Source organism: Oncorhynchus nerka, linkage group LG15 (assembly GCF_034236695.1).
Source record: "Oncorhynchus nerka isolate Pitt River linkage group LG15, Oner_Uvic_2.0, whole genome shotgun sequence".
NCBI lineage: Eukaryota > Metazoa > Chordata > Actinopteri > Salmoniformes > Salmonidae > Oncorhynchus > Oncorhynchus nerka.
The window spans coordinates 38,690,697-38,708,939 of record NC_088410.1 but is presented as its reverse complement, the minus strand read 5'-3'; the positions used below and the strand labels follow the sequence as shown (position 1 = coordinate 38,708,939).

Sequence of the window (18,243 nt, the reverse complement as noted above, 5' to 3'; positions counted from 1 at the left end):
TGTCTGTGAGGAAGCTGCTAGACTTGATGCACCCATTACAAAATAACCATTAGACCAGGGCTCTCCGACCCTGTTCCTGGAGAGCTACCCACCTGTAGGTTTTTGCTCCAAGTAGATAATTATTAGAAACCGGTGCGCTAGTTTAGGGTTGTAGTGCACTGCAATAGACGTATACTTGAGGGCCACACCTTTGATTTTCTAGTTTTAAAATCAAGAGAGACTGACACGTTGAATCCATACTGTACTTTATTCAGGTTAGTTGGCTCAGAATTTGCAACAGAGGCTGTTTACACAGGCAGCCCAATTCTGATCTCTTGTCAAATAGTTGGGCTGCTTGTGTAAACACAGCTTTCGTATCCAACGGAAGCCTTGTGTTTGCATGGTATGCTGAACCACAACATTCATTAGGAGGACCATCCTATCCGTTTTAAGCTGATTTAAAATGACCCCGATTGCGGTAGTCTTTCTGAAGCTGCAGATAATTTATCTGAAATGGTGGATCACATAACTGTGGAACGGCACCCTGTGTCTTTCTTGCTCTGCAACAGTCCTAGGTATAGTTTGTTCTTGGCCTTGAGTCTCGTCTGTGTCCTGAAGGCCTTTAGTGGTCGAGGATGCGCAGGTTGCCAGATACAATCTTGTTTTCCAGCACTGCTCCGGCAGGAATATCAATCCTATCTCCGTGATTGGCAATAATGATGACAGTTCCCTGTGGAATGGATAGTGAGGAGGGGACGTAGACAAATGTAACACACAAAACATCAACAGTTAGAGAGATGTCAAGCAAAACTAGCCCAGTATCAATTTTCTGTATTCCAAGTAAATACTATGCAATAGGAATGAGGTACCATTTCGGGTATGAAGCCTTTACCTTGAGAGAGACGTTCTTTCCGAAGGTGACGTCTCCTGAAACTGTCAGGTGATCCAGTTCTAGCATGTCTGGGATGCTCTCAAACCTCATCAGGAAGTCATGGACCTACAACCAGAACAGGTCACTTCTACTGTCAAGAACCTATTCAAACCATGAAATATGAATGACTACCTCCTTCAAAAAAGACCCACACAAATATATATAAAATCAAAATGTCTGCCATAATGACTCGACAAAATGCATTGAAATCTACATTTTGGTTCCATTACCTTGGTGAAAGAGCTGCCCAGCTTGACGTGTGGTGTGGAGGGAAACTCCCTCTTCTTGCTCATGGTGAGCGAGCCGGCGTCCAGGCTGTAGAGGTTTGACATGACCAGCAGCAGGTCTGACGAGGTCTTGACGGGAAGGAAGCGGCTACGGGGCACGTTGACACCTAGGGCGTTGTCGAAGGCCTTGATCGCGGCGCCCACCGCTGTTTCTAACTGGATCACGTTCAGACCACCGTCCAGCGTCTGGGGAGGAGGTAGTTGAAGGGTAATTGGTGCTAACGTTCAGTGAGTTTGTGGCGGCTATTACAAAGTGATGCAAATCTAATCGTAGTTGAGTCACTCGAGGCCATGGTTGACTGCCATCTGAAAAATATTAATTCATATAAAATGGGATGGTTAAGAGAATTTCAAAGGAAACCCTAAAACACATGGCTACGAACTAAACCCACTGTAGATACAGATACCAGAATATTAAGGCTCTCCTTTCATCCGTCCTCTCACCTTGGGGTTGACGATGATCTCCATGTCCATGGCGTTCTGCTCGTGCAGCCTCTTAATGGCGGCCAGGGAGATCCACAGGTTGTTGGTGTTGAAGATCTTGAACTTGGTGACCGACTTGAACTCGTCCACGTGGGCTTTGGGCACCTGGGCAATCTCCAGCAGACGCAGCTTGTCGTCGTACTGGATCAGCGTGCCACCCTGCGGAGGAGATTGAGAGGCGTGGCAGAAACCATGAGCAGTCAGGAAATGATAGGCTGTATGCCATTTTACATTTGAGGTACAATACGGATCATACAATTGTAGGGAAGTCACTTTCATCATGATCTTTTCATCCTCTACCATTGTTGCTTTATCACTTTTTAACGGTCTTAAATCTTTAGCCCCAAGGTCCCGAAATACTGCCGAGGTGAGGACTCTGACATTCAGCGACAGTAACAATTTAATGAACCACCAGGGAGAAAAGAGAACCAGCAGTACCCCTTGCCTGCTTCTAGCTAGCACACAACCCTCTGCTCACCTTGACGTCTGCGCGGGTCTTGTCCGTGACCTCCATGATGAACTCGCAGCGCTTGTCTTTGGGCTGCGTCATCAGGTGGTTGAGGATGAACAGGTCCACGGTGGCGCCCAGGTTGTCTATGTTGGACACGAAGATGTATTCCTTGCCCGCGGCGATCAGCTGGTCCAGCAGGCCGGAGTTGTAGAAACTGGCGTAGATGTCTCCGTGGCCGGGCGGGTACCAGGCGTCGGCGTGGTCGCCGTGCAACCCCAGGTCCTTAGCCACAGGCAGCAGGGACTCCTTGTTGATCCTCGGGTATCTAGAGGGGCAGGAGGAGAGTTTTAATGTTATTTACCTTTATCTATACAGGTAAGTCAATGAGAACTGATTCTTATTTACAATGACAACCTGTCAAGTGAGGTAGAGGTGAGAAGAGAGGGAAATGGAGAGGAAGAGATGGATGGGTGTAAAAAGGAGAGGATGTTCAGGAAAGAGTTAAGGAGGATCGTAATAGAACAGGATCATGTCCAGTACAGAGAAAATGTCATGTACCTGAACTTGTCCAAGAGCAACGATCATTAGGATTTTACATTGCAAAAACGCTTTAAAACAGTGTGCCCTGCTGAACACAACCCATGTGTATATTTCTGTAGGCGTGGACGTCTGTGTGTGTGTGTTACCTGCTCTGGTTGAACGTGTGGATGTGCACCCGGTGGTGTGTGTACTTCTGCAGGATCTTCTTGGTGTCCTCGTCTGTGTTGAAGGAGTTCATGAGAACCAGAGGCACGTCCACGTTGAATGTCTTGTTTAAGTGCTGAGAGGGAGATGCATTTTTACAACTGGAGTTTGGCTCCCAAATAGTTTGTCATTCCGTCATAAATGATGTTGAATGTAGAAATAGGAATATCTAGTACTACAATAACTAGCTCTAGTTAACATTCTGGCTCATACTGAATATTCTGATATCTTTTAAGTGTTATGTTCACTCGGACCAAAAAAATGGTACAGTACAGTATCCTCTACCTCTATTTGATGGACAGTGAGGTCCAGGAAGGTGTTCTCATTGCGGACACTGATTACACTCTTGGGGCCCTTGCAGCCCATGCTGGTGCCAAGGCCTCCGTTGAGCTTGACCACCACCAGCTTGTTGAGGCTGGCCGCCACGCTGTCCGGCAGCACCTGGGCCTTGATCTTGTCATAGGGGTGGATCTGCAACAGAAAGGGAAAGAAGTACAGGTCAGAGGTCAGATACTAGGAGTAGCCTGAAGATGTATCACTTGCCCAGAAATGTATAGCTGTTTAAACACAGACTGGCAATGTTGAGAACACTTCAGTGCAGGCCACACGTTCCTCCACTAACAAAGTAGTAAGTTACACAGAAATTGATGGATTCTATTAAACAATGGGGAGGGTCCAGATATATCAGTTTAGGCTACAGGAATTTGTTGCGGTTTGGTCGTTGTCAATAAAATAATTCACCTGTCCAACGGGTTAACCACAGAAGACTCAACTTGCCGACTGCTCAGTTCACTTGCCACAGGCAACCTTTTATATCAATCCCTGTGAAAGTGATCCTTGATGTTGGATCTTCAGTTCAGCAGTTAACAGCTTGGGGGCAGTATTGAAGTTTCTCAAGGTAGGGTGAGGGGGGGTGGAGTGGCATCACTCCAAACTCCTATTACGCAACAGTGCTACTCAGTGAAGCCATAGCAACAGCTGTCAAAACCCAGAGCGGTGGAGCTAAAGTACATCCTCACACAGAGACTGAGGGGAGAACATAACACCCCTGCAGAAAATGCCTACATCAAGGTACAGCGATAGCCTACATAATTGAAAAGGGCAAACTGTTAATATGGTATGTTTTACTGTGAGCTGAATACAGTAAGCTGGATGGGGTATAGTGAGACTTTGTGGGTATAATTAACCATTTGAATGTCCTTTCCTGTACTTCCAGCCATTTAGAATACTACCCAGGGGACAAGGAACAGGCCTTCTGGCCTTTACTGGCCCCGCTGTTGGCAAATGGAAAAATGACACGTCCTTTTTGTCCTCTTGTGTTGTACAAGAAGTAAATATAGAGTGTGTGTGTGTGTGTCACACTCAAGACCTTAACTTCTACGCAATCCGTTACACTGCCTTCAACACACATACAGACACACCTCCTTACTTTACCTCCCTCCCATCACCATCCTCCTCACATGCATAGACAGACGCAGGAGGGTGCGAGGACACCTCCTGCTCAACGTTTCCACACACTTCCTGCACCGTCGGAGGGAGGCTACCCTTTCAGAGTTGGCATGGTAACAGGCAGCCAGGCCTCATCCTCTTCCTTACTGCTCACACCTTCATGGGATGAACCATTGAGACGAGTGTGACCATGAAGGAATTCAAACCATGAAGGAATCCTCACAGTATATTGACAATGTCTTCCCACAGATACACCCACAATAGGCCATTTCAAAGCTATCCTATAATTTGATATCACAATGCTATGGGCAGTGTTCTCCAGGACCAGACAGATTAGGAGAAAGCCTAGTCCTGTACTAAAAAAAAAGGCTTACATTCTGGGAAACTATAGGCTACAGAGGAGGCAGGCTATGCACTTCTCTCAACAAACCCCATTTATTGTTTCGCAGTGTGTACTGTATTCAGTGTGTATGGACTATTGGAAAATACACAAAGCAACGTGTAAGACACTTGTTAGGTGGTAGAGGGTTCAAAACCCTTTTATAGTTTTAACCACTAGGCTGATTCTCGCCACAACTATAGCCCTTTTTAAATGAATAGGAGTCTGGAGAGCCGGGTCATTCTACTTCCCTCAAGACATACAGGCTAAAATAATCTTCAATAAGGATTCTTAAATAACTGACCTTTAGCTGCAAAAAATATGTATTTTAAACAACATTTAGGCTAAATCTTCATGTTGGTCACCATTTTGACATGACCAAAGACTGGCCCAAGCTCTACAATATCCAAGACCTCACAACTCTCATGTCAGAAAGTCAAATCAAGATTAAATATCATTAAATGCCATATTACAACCTATGTGTTGTGATAATTGCGTTGTTTGCTCTATAACCTGTTAGTTCATATTCCTTGCGAACGTGATACAAAAGTACGTGGACACCCATTCAAATTAGTGGATTCGGCTATTTCAGACATCTGTTGCTGACAGTTGTATAGAAATCGAGCACAGGGGCACAATGTATGAATTTATGGTTGGATCAGAATCGGCGTTATAATCATTGGCCAGTACGGACAATTAAGTCAAGTCCAAATCTACCATCCATGGCTAATTTACACTGAACAGAAATATAAAAACGCAACATGTAACGTGTTGGTCTCATGTTTAATGAGCTGAAATAACACCTTAAGACATTTTCCATATGTACAAAAAGCTTCTGTCAAATTTTGTGGACAAATTTGTTTACATTCCTGTTAGTGATCATTTCTCCTTTGCCAAGATAATCCATCCACCTGACAGGTGTGGCATATCAAGAAGCTGATTAAACAGCATCATCATTGCACAAAAGAAAAGGCCACTCTAAAATGTGCAGTTGTGTCACAACAAAATGCCACAGATCTCTCCAGTATTGAGGGAGTGTGTAATTGGCATGCTGATTGCAGGAATGTCCACCAGAGCATTTGCCAGGGAATTGAATGTTAATTAATCAACCATAAGCCACCTCCAACATCATTTTAGAGAATTTGGCAGTACGTCCAACCAGCCTCACAACTGCAGACCACATATAATCATGCCAGCCCAGGACCTCCACATCCGGCTTCTTCACCTGCAGGATTGTCTGAGACCAGCCAGATGATCCTGAGGAGTATTTCTGTCTGTAATAAAGCCCTTTTGTGGTGAAAAACACATTCTGATTGACAGGTCCTGCCTCCCAAGTGGGTGAGCCTATGCCCTCCCAGGCTCACCCATGGCTGTGCCCCTGCCCATTCATGTAAAATCCATAGATTATGGCCTAATTTATTTATAATTCTTTATATGAACTGTAACTCAGTAAAATTGTGGCACGTTGCGTTTATTTTTGTTCAGTATAGAATTTTAGCTAACAACAACGAGATGCAACAATTCAAGTTGTTTCTGCCAATGACATATTGCTCTTGATGTGATTGGAGTGAAGCAAGTTCCAAACTGACTTCCCTTGACACTCTTTTTGGTGCGCCAGGACCATTCACAGTTGAGTTCGCTGATTGGCTATTATTTTATAGTTTTGTTTTGTTTTTTAATCAAGGGAGGCCAAATGCTCGCTGGCTTCACTTGCATTCAATGCTATGGGCAGCAACAATGTCATACTCTTTTGACCGCATCGGATAGATAGATGGTCTACACAGAGACAGAGGGGCACTGTTTTGCTCGCTCGGATGCTTTTTCTGGTGAGATATATTTCAGCCTCTTGCGAATTGAAGAACATTTTGGTAAAACATTTTGGTGCGCCTGGCTTCCCTTGGCATCCATGAATACGCGCCACTGGGGAAGATACCAGTATTGCGATATTCTTTCCATGACAAACATTAAAACACAACAGAACAAACACTTTGGCCCTTTAAAACCTGCTGTATGTAGAATATTGTGTGTTATAGCTTGAAAAATAAATACTTGTGACTCTGGAGGACAATATAATGTTCGTTTCCAACATTAGGGCCGTTTTCCTAAAGAATTTAAATATGCTTTTTGTTTTGTTTCCTTGCCACGATACTGCTATCGTCCCAGGCCCTAATCAAGATATCTCAAGAGTATCAAAAGATCAAGAGAGAAGTAACCAAATGGTTTTCTAATTACTAATTCCATCACCATGAACATTTTGCTCTCGAAGACATACCAATGTTTCTTACCTTATGGGGGATCCTTTCCAACACACAATAGTCTCTCATGGCTCTGTTGGAGTCAAGACTACACAGCGTCTGAAGGTGTGGGTTCACCATCGTCAGTCATAACCCAGCACAATAAGATGCGTTTACCAAAGTCTGGGCTATTGAGGTGAAGTGCCATTACTCTCAACAACAAAAAGAGGTTACTTTCATTGTGAGTTACGTAGTTCCCTTTACAAAGACAAAACCAAAACCAACCACCATTAATTGAAACTGAATTTTAGAAAATGTGATGAGCAAGGCTTCCTGTGTGGTCTTTCAAGAAAATTTCAGTCACTCAAACTCATAAGGGTTGAGATAATCCATGGGTTTTCTGGGGATCTAACAGAGTTTATTCATGAACCAAATGTGGTTTGGGCCAAAGTAATACAGTCCGATCTGGCAACAGACTGGACTAGATTTAGAGAAGTGAAACAGCACTTATAAGGCAAAGAAAGAGTTTTACTAGAGTGAAACAGAAAAGAACCAGAATAATCTCTTTAGAATGTGGAAAACTATCAAATCAAAAGTGTACAGGTTGATGGTACAATGTCTGAAATGCTTCCTATAAATACTGTAATACCACAAGGTTCCATACTTGGGCCGTTATTATTCACTAGGCTACTCAAAATGTAGGGTTCATTCCATGCACTTAGCTAGCCGACAAAGCATTAGAACAACTAAATATTGAGAACGCAAACTCGAGGTGCATTTTCAGGCTCCCTAGCAGCCATGGACTTCAAACAGACAATCTCTGCAAAACAAGCAATATTGACCTAAGAGCAAAAAAAAGCTTTGCGTTTTGCAGATACTGTGAGTCCTTGGCGATGAAGCGATTACATAACTGGGAGGGAATGGAGAATCTGGTAGAGAAGCAGACGGTATCTATCTGGACCTGTGTGTCACAAGTGGGGAACGAGTCCAGATCCGGTTTCAAGTTCCTTACTCCTAGCCTTATGGTCGTGACCATGAATCACGTCCCAAAACAAGACGGTCTTAAGACGGTCCTAGAATGAGGTTGCTAGAGCAGATAAGCCTACACACCCACGAGGTGGGTTCGGGGCAGGGTAAGCCAAATATCACCCCAGGCCAGAATCCTGCTCCCTCAAGGCTGTGCTTTCGAATGCTGGAGAGGTCAGGCTATTTATAAGGTAACCTATGAGCTGGGGGTTATTTCAGGAAGGTGGGGTGTCAGGCTCTCAGAGATACTGAAATGTCACCCAGGTGATAAATAGCTGGCTGGCTTTGGCCCATAGCTACACACTCTGTTCTTGGATCTGGTTACCTCGTTTCAGTTCTGTTGGTGCGGGGTGCTTGTTTCCATACCTTACTACGTACTCATTATAATCTGTGGGCTTCACGAGCTTGGGAATGTAGACTCACAAACAAGTGTGTGCATCTATATACCAACTGGATGTAGCCTTCCTGCATGTGGCCTAAGTGTTCCATGGGTCAGTGGTTCCAGCCCAGGTCTCCCTGAAATGCCCCCCCCCCCCCCCCCTCTCCTTCCTTTAACGGAGTCTACCTCCTGTCACCGCAGGCGCACTCTCTTGACCAGCACTACTCAAAACGCTACGTTCTTCGACATTTAGACTCGGGGGGGGAAAGCCCACGCCCCAGTGACCCTTACGCTGTAACACTCCCTCTCTGACTGGAGCCTCACATGTTCCAGTCAGCTGGGAGAGGATGGGGACGTAGACCATGTGGAGGGCTTGGTGTTCTGGCGCCTGGCTCCCGTCCCAGTGGAGGAAACCCAACACTGGGCTTTCTGTCCCAGACTCTCCCCTGGTATGCTGCAGGACGACAGGACCACAACATTCTGCCCTCATAGAGCCAGTGTCACATGACAGCCACTACAGCTCTCATGTTCAGTTCAAAGGGGCCGCATCTATCTGCTCAGATGTTCATTGTAGAAGGGGGCTTTGGCCTACAGATCTAATCTCACCCAACATACACATAGAGATGCTACACTCAAAACAGTGTTTCTGAGACCCTAGTTTGTGGACTAGCACTAAATATGCAACAAAGACTTTATTCAAAATAAAAGAAACTACAGGTCAGATAATCCCTTTTGTACAAGAGGGTCTACACCTGCAGAAACAATGGATTTCCAATGGTAAGGAAGGGAACCATTTTTAGACACAGGCTGATCTGTATGACAATGTCTTGTCATTTCTTGTGCAAATAGCGGATGCCTGAGCTTTAAAACCAAGGTTAAAACCAAACTACTCACCAGATCCTCTGGGGGCTTGTGGATCTTGTCCCATTTCACAGAGGGTCCTTTCACCTGGAGGAATCTGTGGAAGAGGTTCTTAAAACCCTCAAAGTCCTTTTTGGAAATCTGAAATAGAAAGTGCCAAGGATCAGACTCTGCATGGACGCAAATGATCAAGATCCACATTATTGATACATTATAGCATCCAATTCACACGCAGAACATAGCTTGATAAAAATACTGACACGGTTGAAATCATAACATTACTAAAGCCTAAATCAGTGTCTCCCAAACCTCTAGTAACTTCAGCCATCTCCACTTAATTGATGTATTCCAGAACCAGCACACCTGAATTAACTAATAAAGGGCTTGATTTTTGGGGGGGTCATTTGTTTTTTTTAACACTCATATAGCAGTCAACACAAATCCATGAGCATACCAAATATGAATGGATATGAGCAACATTTTTCATTTACAAAAATCTAAATCAATAATGTCCTGTGGTCTTGAAGAGAATAATTAATCAACGAGCAGAAATATGGGATTGGTAAACTAGACTTTGGTAGTCAGTTTGTTTTGGCTGTAGGTGTTCCTGCCCGTTCCTGTGATTCAGTCAGGGGTTAGCCAGTCTAGGAATTGAGATTTTAGGAGGCTGACGGCGAAGTCAGTGTAGAGTTGTGTCAGTCTTTCATGAAGCCGGGTTAGGGACAGGGTCTGAAGTGCCTCAGTATAACTGGATTATCCTCCTAGGATGGTGCGGCATACCCTCTTCTGAATACGCTCCAGGTCACCAGACTGGGCCTGGTTCAGTGAGCTGTGTCAAGCCGGAGCGCAATATTCCAGGGTGGGGCGTCTGTAGTCGGTGTAAATGCAAACCAGGTCTTCCTGTGGCACATGGAACCTTTTAAGGCGGCGAAGGACAAAACGTTTTCTGTTGCTCTTGGTTACCATAGTAGCAAACTGCTTGCCCCATTGTAAGTCTTTCTGTACCATTAGCTCTAAAAAAGTGTTCACACTATCACACACTTTGAGCTCCTGGCCCTCGATCCAGAAAGGGTATGGGACCAGATTTAGATCGTCAACATATTTCCACCTACTTTCGACATCCCGGGCTGTGCTGTCAATGGCTGAAAGGAAGATGAGAGGACGCAGAAGAGTTCCTTGAGCCACATCTCCTGTCAGCCTGATAATTAGTAAAACATTTGAGTCAGGTGTGCTTGTACTGGAATAGAGTACCACAGTATGAGTCATAAAACCTAATGGTCAAACAGGGACATGGTGTTATTAACCGTGTAAATCTCTAGGACAAGGTGACTTTATCAATATATTTGCCTGTATTTACCCCCCAAAAATGAAACGCTAATTAGCTGCCAATTTGGCTATCATAAAGAACTACCAATGACATGATCTGGACGAGACTGCCGAATCGAGGCAAGGGTAAGAATCTCTGGATGAAGTATCTAATGTTAGCAATGAATAAATTGGCTACATTTCTTTAAAAATGGACAATTCTGTGAACTGTCTTGTGCAAGTTTTGAATTGATACAATAACTGTTAGCAAAGGTGTTAGCTAGAGATGACGTGCAGGAGCTTGCAGGGATTTGAAGTTTTGCATGATGTCTACTTTGGTGCAAATGATCATTTTTGATTTTGGGGGGGTAAATCCTACTACACCGGCTCTGACGCTCGTCGGATGTGGCAGTGCTTGAAAACTATTACGGACTACAAAGGGAAACCCAGACGCGAGCTGCCCAGTGAAGCAACCCTACCAGACGAGCTAAATGCCTTTAATGCTCGCTTCGAGGCAAGCAACACGGAAGCATGCACGAGAGCACAAACTGTTCCGACGACTGTGTGATAACACTCTCGGTAGCCAATGTGAGCAAGACCTTAAAACAGGTCAACATTCACAATGCCGCTGGGCCAGACGGATTACAAGGACGTGTACTCAAAGCATGCACGGACCAACTGGCAAGTGTCTTCACTGACATTTTCAACCTCTCCCTGACCGAGTCTGTAATACCTACATGTTTCAAGCAGACCACCATAGTCCCTGTGCCCAAGGAAGCACAGGTAACCTGCATAAATGATTACTGCCCCGTAGCACTCACATCGGTAGCCATGACGTGCTTTGAAAGGCTGGTCATGGCTCACATCAACAAAATCCTCCCCGGATACACTAGACCCACTCCAATTCTCATACTGTCCCAACAGATGCACAGATGACGCAATCTCAAATCACACTCCACACTGCCCTTTCCCACCTGGACAAAAGGAACACCTATGTGAGAATGCTGTTCGTTGACTAAAGCTCAGCGTTCCACACCATAGTGCCCATGAAGCTCATCACTAAGCTAAGGACTCTGGGACTAAACACCTCCCTCTGCAACTGGATCCTAGACTTCCTGACGGGCCGCCCCCCCAGGTGGAAATGGGTTAACGTCTGCCACGCTAATCCTCAACACTGGGGCCCCTGAGAGGTATGTACTTAGTCCCCTACTGTACTCCCTGTTCACCCACGACTGCGTGGCCTAACACGGCTCCAACACCATCATTAAGTTTGCTGATGACACAACAGTGGTAGTTAGGCCTGATCACCGACGAGACAGCCTATAGGGAGGAGGTCAGAGACCTGGCAGTGTGGTGCCAGGACAACAACCTCTCCCTCAAAGTGAGCAAGACAAAGGAGTTGATCATGGACTACAGGAAAAGGCGGCCGAATAGGCCCCCCATTAACATTGACGGGGCTGTAATGGAGCTGGTTGAGAGTTTCAGGTTCCTTGGTGTCCACATCACCAACGAACTATCATCTCCACTCAGGAGCCTGAAAAGATTTGCCATGGGTTCCCAAAGTTTTACAGCTGCACCGTCGAGAGCATCCTGACCGGTTGCATCACCGCCTGATATGGCAACTGCTTGGCATCTGATCGCAAGGCGCGACAGAGGGTAGTGCATATGGCCCAGTACATCACTGGGGCCAAGCTTCCTGCCACCCAGTCCCTATATAATAGGCGGTGTCAGAGAAAAGCCGCAAACAATTGTCAGAGACTCCAGTCACCCAAGTCATACACTGTTTTCTCTGCTACCGCTCGGCAAGCGGACCCTTTTTTCAATTTTTGCCTAAAAATACATACCCAAATCTAACTGCCTGTAGCTCAGGACCTGAAGCAAGGATATGCATATTTGTGATACCCTTTGAAAGGTAACACTTTGAAGTTTGTCGAAATGTGAAAGAAATGTAGGAGAATAACACATTAGATCTGGTAAAAGATAATGTGAAGAAAATAAAACAACTTTTTTTTTACCATCATCTTTGAAATGCAAAAGAAAGGCCAATATATTAATCTAGGCATACTTTAGATTGTGGCCACTAGATGGCAGCAGTGTATGGGCAACGTATTAGAGGTTTAGACTGTTCCAATGAACCATTGCATTTATGTTCAAACTTTTGTATCAAGATGTGCCTAATTGGTTTATTGATAACTTTCAGTTCATAACTGTGCACTCTCCTCAAACAATAGCATGGTATTATTTCACTGTAATATCTACTGTAAATTGGACAGTGAAGTTAGATTAACAAGAATTGAAGCTTTCTGCCAATATCAGATATGTCTATGTCCTGAGAAATGTTCTTGTTACTTACAACCTCATGCTAATCGCATTAGCCTACGTTAGCTCAACCATCCCACGGGAGACCCACCGATCCTGTATAAGTTCACAGCATCTACCCCCAAACAATAAGACTGCTGAACAATTAACAAAATGGCCACCGGACTATTTACATTGACACCCCCACCTCACCAATCCAATAATAGCATACAGAGTTAAATACTTTTTGATGTGTCATATAGGCTACATCTGAACTCAATATTTGTATTACAAATGATGTGCATCATTATTTCTCTAGTCTGTTGATGCAGTCTGTTTGGTGAAGCGTAGACTTTCATCATTTCCTGCCCACTCCCTATAATCAAAGCATTCTGCCCGCAACCCTCCTTTTTGACCTTTGCTTAATGGCTTTCATGTACGTTACAGTTCAGTGTGTTCTAAATGCCCCCATTGGTATAATCATTAGAACTCCCACCTAGCCCATCTCACTGTTCGTTCCTAAACCCTCCGGTCCTCCTCAATGGGTTTTAATTGCCTTTTCTCCCCCCTCCGCAGTCTAACTTTAATGTGTTGTGTTTGAAGTGAAACGAGGAGCAGAGTAAAAAATGAACCACTTACTCTACAGAGTGAGAATGCTTATCTTGTAAAGCTTTTGCCATCATGCCAATGCTTTAGTTAGCAGTAGCAATGCTAACTGCATACAAACTGTTTGCTAAGCAGGGAGAATTGTCTTTCCAGTTTCTGGTCATATGGGTTGTGCACTGTGCTTGTTGGATGGCATGGTAATAGCTGATCCTTTTGTAAGGTGAGGGCTCAGTGGTGATGAAAAGTGACAATGATTTCTGTGGGAATGTATGGCCTACATCATATAGGGAAGGGGTTTAAAAGCAAGCCTGCTGGGGCTTAAAGTAAACAAGGGAGAAAAGAGTGGGGGGTGAAAAGATGGGGAGAGGAGCAGAAAGAGGTAGAAAGAGCGAGTCCATGTTGTGAAATCATGAAGTGTGTGCATCTGTGTTTGACCCATTGAGAGAGACGCAGGTCATTCACCATCCTGTTGCCCTGCTGGACTGAGTTCTGGGAGGGTAAGACATTTCCTCACTCCTCCAAAACAACCACCCTAGATACACAAACATGCACCAGGTACTCTCGCTCCAAACTCCTAAACCCCATGCCCACCTCCTGTTCAGCCCCCTTGGCTGTGGTCAGCAGCTTCTCCAGCTCTTTGTGCATGGAGGTCTCATGCTGAAGCCGCAGCTTCTCCTGAAACTCTGCCATCCCGGCTTTGCTGAGATCTGCCGGAGAAAGGAGAGAGAAAAAAAAGCAACAGAGGAGGTATTTCATCATTCAGTCCGCTTGAACAATTCAAAACAATCAAATAGTATGAGGCCAAAGGGGAGAGAGAGAAAAAAAAGGAGTTTGTTCATTCTGCAGGAACCATTCAAAACTATCAAATACAGAAAATGGTCAGTTTAAAGATCAGTCAAAACCTTCTTGAAACAACTGCATGCCTGTGTTCTAACGAGCAAGGCAGCTTGTAGTCATTCATAAGCAAGCAAGCACATTATTTTACAATAAGTGAAATGGAACATGGTTACATATGATGCCATGCAAATGTCTACCCACATGCTGGCTTATTGGATCTATTTTAATGGACATCTAGCATTTTCTTCCTATGTCCATTATACCACGAACAAGTCAAGCCTATTGGGTCAATATTATCCATATGTAAGTAATTTAGCAGACGTGCTTGTCCAGAGCGACTTACAGGAGCAATGAGGGATGCTCAAGGGCACAAACAGATTTTTTTCACCAAGTATGCTCGGGGATTCGAACCAGCAACCTTTTGGTTACGTTCCTAACCAATGATAGCCTACCTGCCCCTCCATTATTGAACCAGTCAACTGTGGTTCATTCACCCTCTGTTCAACACAGGATGTATTATGTTAAGAAAATAATATAAAAATAGCAGCAACCCAGCTCTGGTTACAATTGACATGCAATTGTTACAATTGACATTTTCACTCAAGATGAAAATATCCCCCACTAAGAGATTGGTTGCCTAATTTGGCAAATTCCAGTATTGCATAATACTGATGTGGTGAAATCTATAGCCTCAGTAGCCTAAATTCAAGATGGCATCAGAAGAAATAGATAGGTAAAAATAATGCACTGCCTTTCAAAAAGTGAAAATCATTCCAAACTAAGAGAAGACAAAAAGTGACTTACAGATTCATGGAAAATATAACTGTTTAAGAGCCATCAATAGCAGACAGGTAAAGAAAACGTACCTTCAAAAACAGACATCTTTGGACGTATGACAAAATATGTGCCAAGGAAGTTTATCCAAATAAGATCCCCAAAGTCTAGGCTATAGTCTTCAATAGTCTTCAGTAATTTGCCAGAAAATATTACAATAGAAGATAAACGTCAATGACTTGACACCAGATACCAGTGACAGCCGCTCGCGCTTGAGAAAATATGAACTGCAGTCTCAGTAAACAACGTACCAATCCATCAGTAAACCAGACACCACTCATCAGTTCAGATGTACTGTTCTCAGTTCTCCCACCTCTCTAGGGTTTCCACTAGATAGTAGTCACAAAAGTCTAAATGGGCTACGTGGTCAAAATTTCTGGAGAAAAAAAAAATGTTTTTCTTTTTGGTGTTAATTTAAGGATATACATAAGGTTAGCAGTGTGGTTGAGGTTAGGTTTAAAATCGTATTTTAATAGAAATAGGCGGGGTTTTGGACTTCGTGGATATGGTAGTTAGTGACAACCCCTCTTAGCATGGAACAATCGCTAAATGTCTCACTAACGGAACTAAGTTACACGCATAACGTTATTTGATAAGTGCTTGCCAGCTGATATGTCCGATGAATGTATATGTAGGCTACAGTGCCTACATGTAAACCTTTAGCACAGCAGGCAGCCGAGAGAGAGTTAGGAATTAATATAGAGTTCATATATTATGGAACACCCATCTCTGGTCGTATCCATACGTCACATTCGTGGGCAAAATATGTGACGTTAGATTTGCCCACATTTCCCCATAACCCAGTTCCTTGAATAGCATCATAGCCCTTCTATAGCATGATTGGTCCTACCCCGCCGTTGATAAGCGGCTGTTTAGCACTCTGGCGTACATTATTTATATTGATTAATTTGACCCTGGGTTGACTTTAGCCACACGATGCGCGATCTTGGTTACATGCCACTGTACATTTGGAGACGAAGTGGCAGGGGCAGGTTAGCCATACTGCAGCAGCGGTAGCAACTAAGATATCCATGCCAGCAGCCAATTGTTTAGTTTATAAGGCTCTAGTAGTGCATTTACATCACACGCAACATGTTTCAAACGTAATTCATTGCATTGGCTACCCACCTGACGATAATTATTTTGATATCAATCCACCAAAGAACTCCAAGGTGCTTGGCTACTTTAGCGAGCTGGGTTTCGGCCTGTGAAACAAGTGACAAATTAACACTTTAAAAGGTACATTTTCACTGTCCTGAGGAGTATATTTATTTTTGACAGGCTTCTTGCAACGCCAAAGTAAAACCGGAAATGTCGAAGATGGCTTCTTGCCAGGCCAGTTAATGAGGGCAAACGATTGGTGAGTTAGTGGCCAATCAAAACATGCGAAAATCCGCTTACCCAATCAGAATCTTGTTCACGAGGGTGGACCTGAGCTCTTCCAATTTATTTTTTATAACAAAGGGTCTCCATCAAAAATAAAAAGCATAAATAAAATAAAATAATTTACGAATTACCTAATGCCTTTCAGATGGCAACTCTGCTGACTAATCTGAGTATTAGTCAATAATGACTTTGTTCAGTAGATAGCCTAAACCACCTTCTTCTCACCTATTTTTCCTTTTAATAGCCTTTTTTCCCCAAACATCTTTGAGCCTTAATCCACCCCTCCAAAGAGTCCCCAAACACACCCCAAACCTCAGTGGAGGCCTTCTGCTTTTGGGCCTGGTACCATGCCTTTTTAGGCCACCAGTCACCCTGGTTCTGGTGGTCAGCTGATGAGGGATGAGAGAAAGCCTAAAAATACATCCATCTTGGTAGGAAAACTTTAATTCCAGAAATTCATTGGGCTCCCGAGTGGCACAGTGGTCTATGGAACTGCATCTCAGTGCTGGAGGCGTCACTACAGAGACACTGGTTTGAATCCAGGCTGTATCACAACAGTCCCTTAGGTCGGCGTGCAATTGGCCCAGTGTCGTCCTGGTTTGGCCGGTGTTGGCTGTCATTGAAAAAATAATTTGTTCTTAACTGACTTGCCTAGTTAAATTAAGGTTAAATCAAATGAAAATACTATACAATAATGTATTTTTGTAATTTTATGTGATCTCTTCAAATAGTTCCCAAAAGCTAAGCCTATATAGTCTTTGATCGCCTTCTGTAATTTGCTAACAAATATTGGACATTCAATGAAAGATGGACATCAATGACTTGAGACTAGACACCAGTGACAGCCGTAATGCGCTGTGTTGTTAAAGGAACACTAAATATTATAAAATGTTTAAAATAATTCACATGTAATTGTAATTTAATAGGATCTCTATGTGAGAGACTGTGTCCATCTTCTCCTTGGAGTGTATGAGTCTTCCGGACCCCCCTCTGCCTGCATAGCACAGCTCACCAAACTTCGAGTTCAGACCCTGGCCGCTGTGTAGTTTGTTAGGCACTGCAAAATGAGCAAACAGTGGCTTCCACCGGGTGGTCCAGGATGGTTGATTAAATGACTGATTCCTGTTTCATGATAGGTTCTCAGATGGTTGTAAAAAAACAACTTTTCATTCATGCAACTGCTATTTTTGAAACATTGATAACTCATGGTAAGAAATCATTGGGTAACAGGGAAATTACAATATCCTACAAATCTTAGGCTTTTCACCATTAGGATCTTGTTAATATGGTTAAACTACCATTTGATCGATTTGAAAGGGGTCCCCGAGTAGTATAACCATGTCAATATTGCCACCATGTGGTCAAGCGTTTCATTGCAAAGGGCGATGAACCTCACCATCTTTGACCTCACCAACATCCAACATGTATTGATTGTATTTTGTCTGACTGACAAGATAATTATTAACTTCAGAAAAAAAAGTTACTCAACATTTCACATACCATGATATAACTACCATATTTATAGAAATACAACTATCATACTTCTATTTCCAAGTAAACTTCAATATTAACTTAACTGAAAAATAACATAAAACCCTAGATTTAGAGATATATATTATTTTTCTTCTCCCCAATGTCGTGGTATCCCATTGGTAGTAGTTACAGTCTTGTCTCATCGCTTCAACTACCGAGTACGGACTCGGGAGAGGCGAAGGTCGAGAGCCATGCGTCCTCCGGCTGCGACAGAGCCTGGACTCGAACCCAGAATCTCTAG

At 43.7% G+C, this 18,243-nt stretch overlaps 1 protein-coding gene across 3 annotated transcripts; it reads right to left on the bottom strand.

Moving 5' to 3' along the window:
• Positions 1-228: 228 nt before the first annotated feature.
• LOC115103854 (UTP--glucose-1-phosphate uridylyltransferase-like) lies at positions 229-16,396 on the bottom strand. 3 transcript variants are annotated; one of them, XM_029624852.2, is made up of 10 exons: positions 16,212-16,396; positions 14,004-14,119; positions 9,237-9,344; positions 3,161-3,346; positions 2,818-2,951; positions 2,159-2,456; positions 1,642-1,839; positions 1,141-1,383; positions 872-976; positions 229-709 (listed from the first exon to the last, which is right to left on the bottom strand). In XM_029624852.2, exons 2-10 carry the CDS (start codon positions 14,100-14,102, stop codon positions 602-604), a joined length of 1,479 nt encoding a protein of 492 aa, XP_029480712.1. In that variant the 5' UTR covers positions 14,103-14,119; positions 16,212-16,396; the 3' UTR covers positions 229-601. The 3 variants fall into 3 exon arrangements, with proteins under 3 accessions (XP_029480712.1, XP_029480711.1, XP_029480713.1); XM_029624851.2 differs by lacking the exon at positions 16,212-16,396 and adding an exon at positions 15,116-15,328; XM_029624853.2 differs by lacking the exons at positions 9,237-9,344; positions 14,004-14,119; positions 16,212-16,396 and adding an exon at positions 6,989-7,163.
• Positions 16,397-18,243: the final 1,847 nt, after the last annotated feature.

Bases quoted from the DNA above. Each gene is read 5' to 3' on its own strand.
- LOC115103854 (XM_029624851.2), bottom strand. The intron at 2,952-3,160 runs GTAGAGGATACT...TCTCCCTCTCAG, and splicing joins TCACTGTCCATCAAATAGAG to CACTTAAACAAGACATTCAA. The intron at 2,457-2,817 runs GTAACACACACA...CTGCCCCTCTAG, and splicing joins CACACGTTCAACCAGAGCAG to ATACCCGAGGATCAACAAGG.